The 13949-nt window shown below is 40.6% G+C and overlaps 1 protein-coding gene across 3 annotated transcripts in view; it reads right to left on the reverse strand.

Annotated features, from left to right (window-relative positions):
* Positions 1 to 205: 205 nt before the first annotated feature.
* The window catches only part of CEP192 (centrosomal protein 192), a 76739-nt gene continuing 62995 nt past the window's right edge, over positions 206 to 13949 (reverse strand). For 2 of the 3 annotated variants that reach the window (XM_045574722.1, XM_045574723.1), the window contains 7 exons: positions 10736 to 10815; positions 10061 to 10156; positions 6805 to 6924; positions 6235 to 6356; positions 3320 to 3449; positions 2581 to 2639; positions 206 to 664 (listed from right to left, as the gene is read on the reverse strand). In XM_045574722.1, coding sequence (XP_045430678.1) covers positions 523 to 664; positions 2581 to 2639; positions 3320 to 3449; positions 6235 to 6356; positions 6805 to 6924; positions 10061 to 10156; positions 10736 to 10815 — 749 coding nt within the window. In that variant the 3' untranslated portion in view covers positions 206 to 522. The remainder of the gene's footprint in view (positions 665 to 2580; positions 2640 to 3319; positions 3450 to 6234; positions 6357 to 6804; positions 6925 to 10060; positions 10157 to 10735; positions 10816 to 13949) is intronic. The other variant, XM_036419336.2, reaches the window with a different exon arrangement.

A 13949-nucleotide genomic window follows, 5' to 3' on the forward strand; every position in this document is an offset into this window, starting at 1 on the left:
GAAAACAATTTCATTAAAAGTAAGTTTCTCTCTTTACTCTGGGAAATGAGCTAAGAGGCAGGAGGAAAACAGAGGGAATTCGTTAGGGGAAAGGAAACTATGCAATGAAAGAGAAAAATCACAGAACCAACCCAGGATCTTGGAAGTAATTAGAATAAAGCGATATTCTGATTTCTGCATGACATCATATAAAAAAAAAGACAAGTTCAGTGAAAATTAACTTTATTTCTAGATATAGCACATTAAAATATATACCATCTTTATTCAGAATATCATAATCAATTCAAAAATAGAATTCCCTTCTCCCGTCAAAAATTAACTATTATACAATACTGTAGGCTAGGTACATGATATTTTAGTCACATCTTCAGTATTAGCTTGTCAAAACAACAAAAAATCTGTTTATACATATCTTTATACATCGAATTTATCATACAAAATATATACAAAAGCATAATTGTAGTGTAGAAAAATGAAGTTACCAAAATATAACTTAGGCATTTACTTTACACAAAATGTATTCTAGTTCATTTTTTCAAGAGCTTCACCCATTAGTCGAATAGCTACACTCTTGCCTTCATCAGTCTGAACAACAAGCAAAGCTTCAAACGTGCCCACGGCCTTTGGTTTGAACTGCACGGGCATGTTGATGTAATGCTGGGCTCTGCAAAGAGAAAGAAAAATGTCAGCAGCTGATGCTGCGGCAACAAACAAATCACATGCATAATGCCTGGCAGAGAGAACTAGTCCAGTTACATTCAACCTGAATTTATTTCTCATTTCTTTGATGTTATTATTTAATGCAAAACTGGCACAGAGAAATCTAAAACCTGATTCAAAAAGTTCTGCATATGTATTCCTGCCTAACTAATAAAAAATAGGAAAGAGGGAATCAGAGGTCTGACCATTGTGTATAAACATTTAGAAATATTTTTAAAAGATAATTTATTGATTTTTTTACAGAAAGGAAGGAAGAGGGATAGAGAGTTAGAAACATCGATGAGAGAGAAACATCGATCAGCTGCCTCCTGTACATCCCCTTCTGGGTATGTGCTCACAACCAAGGTACATGCCCTTGACTGGAATTGAACATAGGCTGATGCTCTATCCACTGAGCCAAACTGGTTTCGGCTAGAAACATTTCAAAGTAATATATTCAAAGAGTACATGTTCAAAGCAAACAAAATTTAAGTTTTGATACTCTTTTAAATGCTACTGTATGTAAATTGCTCAAATTTTACTGAAATTAAAAATATTTCCCCATATTTCTAAGTTCTTTTAGATGCTATTAACATGACTACACAGCTAGGGCTGCACAGAAAAGCAGTGTTTTAATGTATGACAGCTTAAAATTTTCTAGCAATGGAATGGTAAGTACAACCCCTTTGCAGTTCCTAGCTCTATGTGTAAGCTCCGAGTACAGCACTGCTGTCTCAGGGACTCAGTCCTAGAACCTTTGCTGAGTGGTTGGAGTTCTCTTAGAACACAACGTGTATTTCAAAGTCTCCTAATGCTAAAATGAAATACCGTATAATAATTAAGTGGCTTAATTAAAGATGAAGATAAAATTACTCTTCAGTACTAAGTCCAACAGAACTTAAATAACAGGGACAAACAAGTTTGAGATTTCAACTTAAATGTACAACATGTAGAAAAAGAACATTAGCAAGGACAATTAGGAAATGAGGCCCTGATTTAAGAATAATATAGGGAATTTGAAGAATGACAACTGAAAAATACCATAATGAAAGTTTTCCCAATTAATCTGGAATACTAATTTTTGTCCAAAGTAGTGAAAATTTAAATTGCAGATTCTCAGCATAGTAAAAATAATATTTGAAGCAGGAATCATTCTAAAGTTACTCACAAGGTAATTAAGGTTGCATGTATGTGGGTAACAGGAATCATACGTAAAGTCCCAAACACAAAAGGAAGTCTGGGTAGCCACAGTGTGAAGCACACTAGGAGTCAGCCATGAAGTGCTTTCCCTGCAGCCCCTCCCCCTTCTTTTTTTTTTTTACATTTTTTTATTAAATTATTATCTGTGTACATATTTTAACACTGCTCCCCCTCCCATACAGACCCTCTCTCCCCAGAGTTTTGTGTCCATTGGTTGTACTTATATGCATGTATACAAGTCCTTCGGTTGATCTACAATATTATCTCCTCCAGATCTCCCTACCCTACCTGCTGTAATTTGACAGTCTGCTTGTTGCTTTACTGTCTATATATCTATCTTTTGGTTTATTAGTTTATAATGTTCTTTATTATCCATAAATGAGTGAGGTCATGTGGTGTTTCTATTTCATTGACTGGCTTATTTCACTCAGCATGATGTTCTTCAATTCCATCCAGGTTGCTGCAAATGATGAGAATTCCTTCTTTTTTGTGGCAGCATAGTATTCCTCCCCTTTCTATTTAAGAAGACCCGTGTGCTCACTGCTCGCTGTGCTGGGGATGAAGATGAGGGGCTGCCAGAGAGGGTGGCCTCACAAGTCCTCGCTCCCAAGAGAAATCCTGATGTCCTGACAACAAATTCTTGCACTAGGACAGGAACGTTTTGAATTATGATAAACTCACCTCAAAGAATATTTTGAATGCTTGACGTAGAAAGGCTCTCTTGGACTTAAAAACTTCAGCTGCAATTTAATATAAAACACTTTTATAAAGTTATGCAAGTTAGATATTTGAACTTAAATTTACATTTGCAAATTTAAGTATAGCTACAAAATTAGGTAAGACAATAAATGCTCATAAAAACGCAGACATGGAGCCCCGGCCGGTGTGTTAAATGGTTAGAGCACTGCCCGCATACCGAAGGCTCACAGATTCGATTCCCGGTCAAGGGCATGCACCTGGTTGCAGGTTTGATCCCTGGCTCGGGAACAGTTGTGTGTGGGAAGCAACTAATCCATGTGTGTCTCTCACAACGATGTTTCTCTCTCTTTTTCTCCTTTCTACTCTCTCTGAAAATCAATGAAAAAATATCCTTGGGTGAGGATTAACAAAAACGCTTAAAGGGGAATTTTAAAATGTATTTACTCTAGTGTTATCCAGAAATATGTTGGTCTGATGGTACAGAACAAAGAGAAAGTTTTTTTAAAAAGGATGAAAGCAAGTGCTAATTTTTTTATTTTCAGAAAGGGTCATGAACTTTCTGAGTTTCTTTACAAATATGGTATCAAGGCATTTTAAAAAATAACTCATTATTACAATTTAGCTATAATCTAAAACATAAGCTTCTAATTATCAAGAAAATGTTTATCCAATAATCGGATAACTTCTTTTTCTAAAACCCACAATAGTATTTCCAACTTACCACGTGTGTAATAAAAGAATTATTTCGCAAGTTGACTTTTAAAGTCCTTGATTCCCCAACTCTAGTTGGTAGAAACTGATACACATCTTCTGGGGCATAAACTCCACGGCAGGTTGAGTCAAGGTGTCTGCTTTAGAAATAGGTTTAAAAATCACCAATTTAAAATCAAGTTAAACAATTCAGACATATTAAATTATGGAGTAGTACTTTAATTTGTGGTTTCTCCTACAACTCACTTAAAAAATAGTTTTGTAATGGGCATGTAGCTACGTTGTGTAAAGATAAAATGCTGGCAGCAGGCACTCTTACAGAGCTGTTGGGATTAGTTGCTATACAACACAGGATGGCAGCACATCTCTAACCCTCTTTCTCACTTAGCTCTCCACTTAGCTCAAACCCAGCTTATGAAGGTGGCACTCGTCTATTTCACTGACTTCTCACAGTGTAGTCCGCTGATAATCTTTATTTTTACAAGAACACAGACTACTCTAAGAGTATGACAAGCTCTGGCCTCTCACCAACATTTGATGGTAGTGACTTCCTCTTGCCTAGACTTCCAGATTCCACACTGCTGACTTTCATTTCTCTGGCCCCTCATCAGTCTGTGCAAGCTCATCTCTACTGCCGCTGTCCCACAGGCTTGGCCATGAACATCCTGATCTGCTCACATGGACTCTTACTAGACAATCCCAGCTCAGGCCATTCACTGACCTCACAGCTATGACTCCCAGATTTGGTTCTCAGCTCAGATGGAATCTCTGGGCAGCATATCCAAACACCTCATAATTATCTTCTTACTAGAGGCCTGGTGCACAAATTTGTGCACCAGCCGGACTGCCCGATAGGATCAAGCGGTTGGGAGGGCTGGGGGAAGGGGCCATGGGCAGTTGACCAGCCAGCCCCAACCCCTGGTCAAACACCTGGTTAAAAACTCCTGGTCCAAGGGACAATTTGCATATTAGCCTTTTATTATATAGGATGGCTCCATAAATACAGAGTAAATCTGATCCTCCAGATATTTTCTGCTAGGGGAACAGTATCTGGGAGCTGACCTTGACTTCCTTTTTTCTCACGCCTTTGTCAAATTTCCTTCCTATATGCTTAAAAAGTGTCCTTATCGCCAAAACCAGTTTGGCTCAGTGGATAGAGCATCAGCCTGTGGACTGAAAGGTCCCAGGTTCGATTCCGGTCAAGGGCATGTACCTTAGTTGTGGGCACATCCCCAGTAGGGGGTGTGCAAGAGGCAGCTGATCGATGTTTCTCTCTCATCAATGTTCCTAACTCTCTATCCCTCTCTCTTCCTCTCTGTAAAAAAAAAATCAATAAAAAAATATATCTATTTTTTAAAAGTGTCCTTATCTCATCAATTTCCTTGACACTATCTGAGCCCTGGACTGTGTAAGAATACCCTCTGACTTGTTTCACTGCCTGTATTCTTTCCTCCTTCAAGTCAGTCCATACTATACAGCCAAAAGGGTTTTTCTTTTAAGTACTTGAATCTCATCATGTCATTCAATGGTTTCTAGCAGCATTCCAGATAAACACCTGACACTTGAGGCCGTGTGTGGTCTGCGTGCGCTCTGCCCACCTCCCTCTGGCCCTCAGCTCATAGCGCACCCCCTCCTCTGTGCTCGAGGCCTGCGGGCTGCTTCAAGGGCCAACAATCCCGCCCCACTGTTGTTTACACAGTCCTCTTCACCTAGGACGTTTCCATGTATTCTCATCGTAAAGGTCCCGTTTTAGGGAGGTTCTCCTCAGATATATACCCCCGTGTTTCCCATTTATTTCCTTCCAGTCCTTTCCATAGGTTGTACTCAGGCCTGTTAAGTGTGATTATTTGTGATGTGACTCCCCACCAGACGGTGAAGTCTGTGGAGGCAAGAGCTAGGGTAGCTTTGCTCACTGTCTCATCTGCACCACCCAGAATGCAGTGAGCACCCACTCAATAAGCATGAGATGAGCAAATATTATGCTCACATGGACATAAATAGCACATGAAGCATATGAAGCATAAATAGCACAGAGACTGTGATAAGAACACATCCTTTAAAGGATTCTAATTTCTTACAAATTCCATTACTTACTCCTACTAGAAATAAACGACCACATTTATTTAGCAGGTATTTATCATATTCTTACAAGCATCTTCCTGCAGAACTAACTTAGACCTAAATATCAGTTAAGGATTATTAGAAACATTTTCATTAGGTAAAACACTTAAATATTATCTTTCAAGTTGTGTAAGCTGCAGATATAAAATATACATCCTTAAAAGTTTTTAAGAATCTCCTTTTATAGATTTTTAAAAATCTTTTCTGGAAAATGGTACAACCACTTTACAAAAACTACTTGGCAGTTTATTTTAATGTTAAATACATGTTTATCATATGACCCAGCAATTCTATTCTTAGATATTTTTACCTCCACCAAAATGAAAAAATATGTCCACAAAATACACACACAATGATGTTCACAGCACCTTCATTCATAATGGCTCCAAATTAGAAGTCACCCAAATGTCAACAGGAAAATGAATAAATAAATTATGATACGTTCATACAATGGAATACTAAACAAAAAGGACCAAACTACAGATATATGCAACAACACGAACGAATCCCCCCAAATGTATGCTAAGTGAAAGAAGCCAGAAAAGAAGTGGATATGTATATATGAAATTCAACCAACTAACCTATGGCAATAGATTACAACAGGACAAACCTTGGGGTGAGGGTGGAGGTTAACTGCAAAAGGACTCAAAAGAACTTTCCACTGGACAAAAAAATAGTCTCTATGGCAATTGGAGTGGTAGTAACACATGTAAACTCATAGGTAAAGTCACTGAGCATTTTCCTGAATGTAACTGTACCTCTATAGAGTACCGGGAACATTTGTAAGAATGAAAAACGACATACCCAGGTATGGGAGCAGGAGCTTCTGACACAGCTTGTCTTCGGGGCTTAACTAAATTATCTATTTTAATAAGAGTATTTGTAGAAACACATGGATTTTCAGGCTCATTTTCTGCTTTGACACTCTGTATAAAAATAAAGCATGGGGTATGGGAGAAGAAATAATAGTCTAGGAAAATATAAGGACATTTATGTTTTTTAATTCTACTATTACCTTCACAAATTTTTAAAAGGAGACAAGATTTTTAAAGTCCCTAAATCACAAACCCTATATTTTACTTTCCACTGTTCAGATTCTTACACACACACACACATACACACACACACACACACACACACACACGATCTTATCTAATCAAGATAGAGATTTTATAAAGTCAAACCCAGACTTCAAACATGCCAATCAATAAAGATAAATGAAAAAATTAAGATAAGGCTATACAGCAGAATTAATGAAATTAGAGTAATACCAGGAAAATATTCTGCATTTTCAGGCCAGTTTTTCCTGTCTGTTTCACTTATACTTTCAGAATACACACACAATAATTTAATTAAATTTAGTGTAATACTCACTTGTCCAGAAAGTTGAAATCTCAAGGTATGTTTCATGTGAGGCTCTCTAAGGGGGTGACATTCAACATCCCAAAACTGGGCATAATCCCCTTTATCTCTCGGCAAAAATGTAACAGAGACCTACAAAACAATACATCCAGGAGAGAAGTTTAGACACTGAACCTCACACACATGTAGTTAGATTAGCAACTCAAAGTATTGGCATGAAAAATTAAAGGGAAAAAAGGTTGCATTGGCTAGTTTTTCCCATAATTAAAAAAATTTTTTGAATAATTCTGCTTTTAGTAGGCTTTTTACTGTACCAGATCCAAAATATATTATTCTTTAAGGCTTTATGTAACATACTGTAGCCTGGTACACAAAATTTGTGCACATTAAATGGGAATTAGAGGAGCCGAAACCAGTTTGGCTCAGTGGTAAAGCATTGGTCTGTGGTTCGATTCCAGTCAGGGGCATGTACCATATATTGGTTGCGGGCACATCCCTGGTAGGGGGTGTGCAAGAGGCAGCTGGTCAATGTTTCTCTCTTATCGACGTTTCTAGCTCTCTATCCCTCTCTCCTCCTCTCTGTAAAAAAAAAAAAAAAATCAATAAAATATATATATATTTTTTAAATAATAAAAAATGATAATAAAAGGGAATTAGAGGAAATATTTTAATACTGCTATTTGCCCTTTCTCAGTGTCAGAGATGAAAGAAAATTAGTAAAATGTACATGACAATCTTCCTTCTTTCAGAATCTGGGGCGTCTGTGGGACACAGAGTCAAGTCCCCACCCACCCATGCGCACCTCAAAATCACATGAGACCCAGACCTGGCTGTCCCCATCCCCACTGGGCGAGATTCAGACCTGGCCAGCCCCACTCCTGTCGAGCCCTGCTGGGCGGGGGGCACAGTCTCAGGTCCCCTGGCCTGGCGCCAGGGCAGGGGGTGCAGCCTCAGGTCCCCCGCCCCCACCCCAGGTGGAGGGGAGCAGCCTCAGATCCTCCGTCAAGCTCCACCAGGTGGGGGGCACAGCCTCAGGTCCCCCGTCAAGCCCCGCTTAAGGCTGGGTGGAGAATGCAGCCTTAAGTCCCCAGGTGCATGCTGGGCGGGAGGCACAGTCTCGGGTCCCCTGGCCTGGCGCCAGGGCTGGGGGCGGGCCTTGAGATCCTGTCAAGCCCTGCAGGGCGTGAGGGCATGGCCTGAGGTCCCCTGGCCCCGCCTCAAGGTGGGGAACACAGCCTGAGGTCCCCCAGCTCGGAGTGGCCTGAGGTCCCCTGCCCTGGCCCAGGCCGCGCAGCCTCTGCTGGTTGCTCGTTAAGGTTCATTATGGGAACTCGGCCTCCGCTGTGGCTGCTGCCAGCTTTGTGATGGTGTTGACAGTCAATTTGCATATCCCTTCTTTATTAGATAGGTAAGGTTTTCTTTATTTTGTATGTGATCAATAAATACCTTTTAAAGAGAAAAAATTCTAGAGATGTACATCTAAATGAGGAAGGTCCAACTCCAGACACATAACTGTGTTCCACTGTAATGCTTATGAACCCTCTGCTGGCCTAGTGGAAAAGGTCTAAGCCCAACACACAGTCACTAACTAGGGAGGAATGAAAGGAGACAGAAAATGCAAAGGAAAGGTAGGTGCATAACAGGAGGTAGAAAAGACAAGCACCACTATGCTACATGTTAGCAGCTTTTCTTATGATTAACTTCTGAATATCAGTCACATTTACACTGACCATACAACTCAAAGTTAGAGATATGAACTGTATGCATACAATCTGTAAAAAGCTCAATAATGAAAAAGTTGTAATATTTAAAAATGGTGTTTTATGAAGCTTACCAGCATTAACAAGGAACGTTATCAAAGATTTCAGTGTGAAAAATACTGACTACTAGTCAGGGTGACAATGAATCAGTATTTGAGTTTGAACTTAACATTAAAACATTTACATGACCTAATTTCTGTCACTATAGAACATAAGAGACAATGCAGCCAGAAAGCCTGAGAGCATGAAGGCAAAGGCAGAACACTGATCAAAATGAATCAAGATTAGTGAGCTATACTGTTAAAGATGCTTTCGGCCCTGGCTGGTTTTGCTCAGTGGATAGAGCATCAGCTTGTGGACTCAAGGGTCCCAGGTTCGATTCTGGTCAAGAGCATGTACCTTGGTTGTGGGCACATACCCAGTAGGGAGTGTGCAGTAGGCAGCTGATCAATGTTTCTAACTCTCTATCCCTCTCCCTTCCTCACTGTAAAAAAAAAAAAAAAAAAAAAAAAAAAAAAATTTTTTTTAAAGATGCTTTGGACATTTATTATAGAAGATTAAAAAAGAAAACAACCATGTCCTAAATGATGAAAATATACAAATTATCAGGAACTACTGGGGGACAGTACCATCCATGTATTAGACAAATCCCACTTACACCTCCTTCCAACCCCCAAAAATAGAGAAACCTAATATTATTGCATGTCACACAGTGGAAACATAATGGGCGCTTTAACATTCATTAGCTCATTTAACCCATAACAAATTCTGATGCTTCAAGAAATTACTGTATATATCTTCTAAGAATTAGGTTGTAACTAATTTTTCCCTCTTCTGGAACACTATTATATGCTGTACATCAATAATTGTGCTATTTGGTAATGCTTCCATAAGTGGTCCCAGAATGATGTGCCTGGTACCCTGGCCCCACCTTGAATTAAGAAACCAGACTAAAATTCATTACAAATGTGATCTGACAAGACGATATGTGTTGCTCTGGGCCAGGATATACAGTATGAACACAACAAAAATCATGGAGGTTACATTTCTATGTTAAGTACTGTGTGAAGAATTCCTGGGAGACAATCTAATCCTGTACGCTCACTTTTCTTTATTTTTAGTTTTTCTGAGATGTAAATCCACATACCATACAATTCAACCATTTCAACAGGTTTTTAGTATACTGGTACCTCCAGAACTGTTTAACCATCACCACAAATCTATTGTCTAGATTAGCTCTACTTGAAGTAAGTTCTAAGTACCAGTAGCCTGAAGTGCTTATATCAGAATGTGAATCAATCACATAACTAAGCATGGTATTTTGTTTTGCTGTTAAGAGAGCAAGACTTTCTGCTGCAGGAAGCAATCCACTGACTGGTGTGAGCCTCTTCTCCCGTGGCAGCCATGTGAGCAGCACTGGTCTTGGTGAAGCAAAAGGCTCTGGTGGAAACAAAGGAGACACTCCTGGCCAACAACACGAGCTGGCGTAAAACAACATCAAGACTCACCTTTTGGGTGCCATGGCTTTCCATTATTCCCGAAATAGGAGAACATCTGAATGCTGCATAAGTAGCTCTAAAAACATCTCCACTTTCATCGACTGCCTACAAAGTAATCATTTAAACAATCAAAGGAAAAAAGGTTAAAAAAAAAAAAAAAAAAAAAAAAAAGGCTGCGGTGTTCTAAACAATATACATGACAACACTCAGTTCCAGCATTGCCCACTGGCAGAGATTACTTGCAGGACACAGTAGGCTAACACTCAGTGGCAAAGAGCATTCAATTCTGCCTCCTGCACCAGCGCCCACTGGTGGCAAACACACAATGATATGCAGAACCTGGGAGAGAAAAATGTGCGTGCACACGCACACACACAAAGTTCCACTCTATAACAAATGTTTTGTATTTTTCAAAATAAACTTATTTCAGATAAAAATCAGGCTGTTGGAGATAGCATTAAATGGAGCAAGTACATTTTTCACGTACATTCTCTAATTTGACTCTCACACCACCTTGCGAAAAAGACAGGGGCAGGTATTAGCCCAACCTCTAGAGAAAGTCAAGTAAATGAATTAGGAACAGAAAGCCAATAATCTCAACCTACATTCATAATTCAACTTTTAAAACACCCTACCTAAAGTTTAAACAGTAAAACAAATGTAACAGCAGCAATGATTACTGACCTTGACATAAGGTGGAGCTAAAGATGACAGGTACCACTTTACTTCTGTGTTACCATGATTCTGAAGTTCCACATAATTTTCTAAAAGAAGCACATGTACAACAACTCAATCTCTTGGAGCAGTAAGTAAACAAGCAGATTACTGTGATAATTAGTATGATTGCCTCATCATAGAAAAAAAAACATAATCATTAGATCCCTAGAGAAGCCCTACAGGAACTATAGTATTTACTAACAAAATCACGTTTCACAGTATCTTAACTTGGATTTAATCAAGGTGCAATGCCAAGCTACCGAAAGGCTTAATTTTAAGCAAAGGAGCAATAAGGTGACTTCCATGATTAAGAAATGACTGCTGCAGTGAAGGAGAGACAATGCATGAGTATCTTTCTCAGACTTGAACTGCAGCAATGAGAGGAAAAGCAGTGAGCAGATACAAGATTTATTTTGAAGACAGATTGTAAAGGACTAGCTTATGGACTGGACAGGAGGGAGGTAAGGAAAAGATAGCAACTTCCACCCGGCCAGGGCTCAGTGATTGAGTGTCGACCTATAAATCAGGAGGTCAGGGTTCAGTTCCCAGTCACGGCACATGCCCAAGGTTGTGGGCTCAATTCCCAGTGTGGGGCATGCAGGAGGCAGCCAATCAATGATTCTCTCTCATCATTGATATTTCTATCCTTTCTCCTTCTCCCTTTCTCCCTAAAATCAATAAAAATATATTTAAGAAGAAAAGAAAGCAACTTCCAGGAATCTGGCTCAGCAAAATGAGTAGACAGTGGTGCCATTTACTGAGAGACATGGGTATGGTTGAAGCAGAAGCAGGTTTCACGGGTGGAACAAGAGCTGATTTTGTGAGAGCCTCACATGTGGAAGCTGAGCAGGTGCCTGATGTGTACATCTGGGGCTCAGGGAGAGCAGAGAAAAAAGGGAACACAGGCAGGTCCAGGAAAGTTATCAGCAGTGAATAAAGTGTGTGTGAGGCAGGAACAAACCAAAAGAGCTTCCAATGAGGAAGTATTCCAAGGAGGAAAGAGGGTTGACAGTATTGAGAGGTCAAATGAACAAAGTCACGTGGCAGAGACCCTGGATTTGGCCTGGATAGGAGTGTGTTCAGGACACGGTGATAGCACAGCTAAACCACCTGAGGAAGTGAAGGCAGGAACATAATCACTCCTCCAGAAAAGGGTGCTGAGGAAGCAGGCAGCTGCGGCAAGACTGCAGAGGGCACTTCTTAAATAGGTCAAAGTAGAGCGCGTTGTGTGCTAATGGCAACGGATCAGTAAAGAGGGGAAAACTGATGACACGGGAGAGAGAAAGGGCTGGAGGAAGTCCCTGAGGAGGCGAGAATAGATGGACCTAGATTCCTAACAAAAGGGCTCCTCTGTGATGGAAACAGAGGCCTTTCAATGATCTGTGAGGCCAAGTCAAGAGTCAGAAAGAGTGAGAGCAGGAATAGGGAGGATAGCTGGAAGAGGAGCTTTAAGAAAGGAGCTGTCGGTCAGGACTCTATGGTGCTGCTCCCCCTTTCTCCGGGTCCGTGGGTCCGTCCTCCAGGTGTCCAGGTGTCCAGCCTGCCTGGTGTTTACAGCTGGCCTGTCTCCTCTCCTCCTCCCCCCATCTCCAGTAAAAGGTCCTGGTCACGCGGGGCTGCACTTCTGGCAGCAGCCAGCAGAGGGCAAAAGAGAAAGAAAGAGGAAAGAAAGGGAAGGAAGGGAAGGGAGGGAAGGGAGGGAAGGGAGGGAAGGGAAGGAGGGAGAGAGGGAGGGAGGGAGGGAGAGAGGGAGGGAGGGAGGGAGGGAGGGGGAGGGAGGAGGGGAAAGAAAGAAAGAAAGAAGAAGAACGAAAGAAAGAAAGACAAGAAAAAAACGAAAACGAAGAAAGAAAGAAAGAGAGAAAAGAAAGGAAAGAAAGAACGAAAGACAAGACAGCCAAACCATCCAGAAAGAAAGGAAAGAAGAGAAAAAGAAAGAAAGAAAGGAGCTGTTGCCCAGCTGGTTGGTTGAGTGTCAACCTATGAACCAGGAGATCAGGGTTCAATTCCCAGTGGGGCACATTCCTGGGTGCAGACTCGATCCCCACTGGGGGACGTGCGAGAGGCAGCCAATCAATGATTCTCTCATCACTGATGTTTCTGTCTTCTCTCTCTCTCCCTTCATCTCTGAAATCAATAAAAATATATTTTTTAAAGGAGCTGTTAAATACTGTTAGAGATGATGACGGATGCATACTAAGGAGGGCTGGGAAAGAACCTAGTGTTGCTGATCTGAGAGCTGAGCTCCTGAATCAGTCGGCATGTCGTTTTCTCCAGCAATGTTCTGCTGCTAAGGCATGAACATGGATTAGGTAAACTACTGGTTTTAACATGGGTTAGGATTTTGCCAGGTAGGAATGTAGGGGGAGAGGGGCATAAGGAAGTTAAGAATGTGAAGCAGTAATTACAATGCTAGACCACAGAATTCAAGGAGGGTTATCAGAGAAGCGGGATGTGAGCAGGGTGATGGAGAGTGGAAAGGTAGTAGGATCAATAGCCGGGAGGTCTGAATGAGGTCAAATAACTGCTGTAATTTCTGGAGTAAATGAGCTGGAAAGACAGGAGGGTAATGTTCAGAAAATGACAGGCTTGAAACGGAGAGAGAGAAAATATGGCATAGCTATTGGTGATGACAAAATCTAAGAGGGGACTGAAAGTAGGAAACTGAGCTTAAGTGGAAGACAAAATCAATGAAAGAGACCAGGAGCAAGAGGGAAAAGTAACAGATGGTCCCAAATTCTTTCTATAGGTCCCACATATAATCCTAGTCCTTTAGACTGAAGAGAAAGAAAAAGAGAGAGGCACAGACATACACACTGACTCTCAAAGTGATACCAGTAAGTGACAGAGCAAGGCTCTTCCCACTTTCCTCTCTTCTTCAGCTAACTTATTTGCAATTCTAGTAAAAAAAATCTAGTGAGAGTTGGAAAAGGATGCTTCTGACCATAAAAAATCAAATAAAGTCAGCATGTAGTTTCCTCTAGCAATGTAAGACTCCTGGAATACACAGATTTATCAAATGCCTTATAGTGACAATTTTTTTTTAAGTATATTTTATTGATTTTTTACAGAGAGAAAGGGAGAGGGGGGAGAGAGCTAAAACATCAATGAGAGAGAAACATCCATCAGCTGCCTCCTGCACACTCCCCTACTGGAAATGTGCCCACTACCAAGGTACATA

The sequence above is a fragment of the Pipistrellus kuhlii genome, unplaced genomic scaffold, assembly GCF_014108245.1.
Source record: "Pipistrellus kuhlii isolate mPipKuh1 unplaced genomic scaffold, mPipKuh1.p scaffold_m20_p_6, whole genome shotgun sequence".
Lineage (NCBI taxonomy): Eukaryota > Metazoa > Chordata > Mammalia > Chiroptera > Vespertilionidae > Pipistrellus > Pipistrellus kuhlii.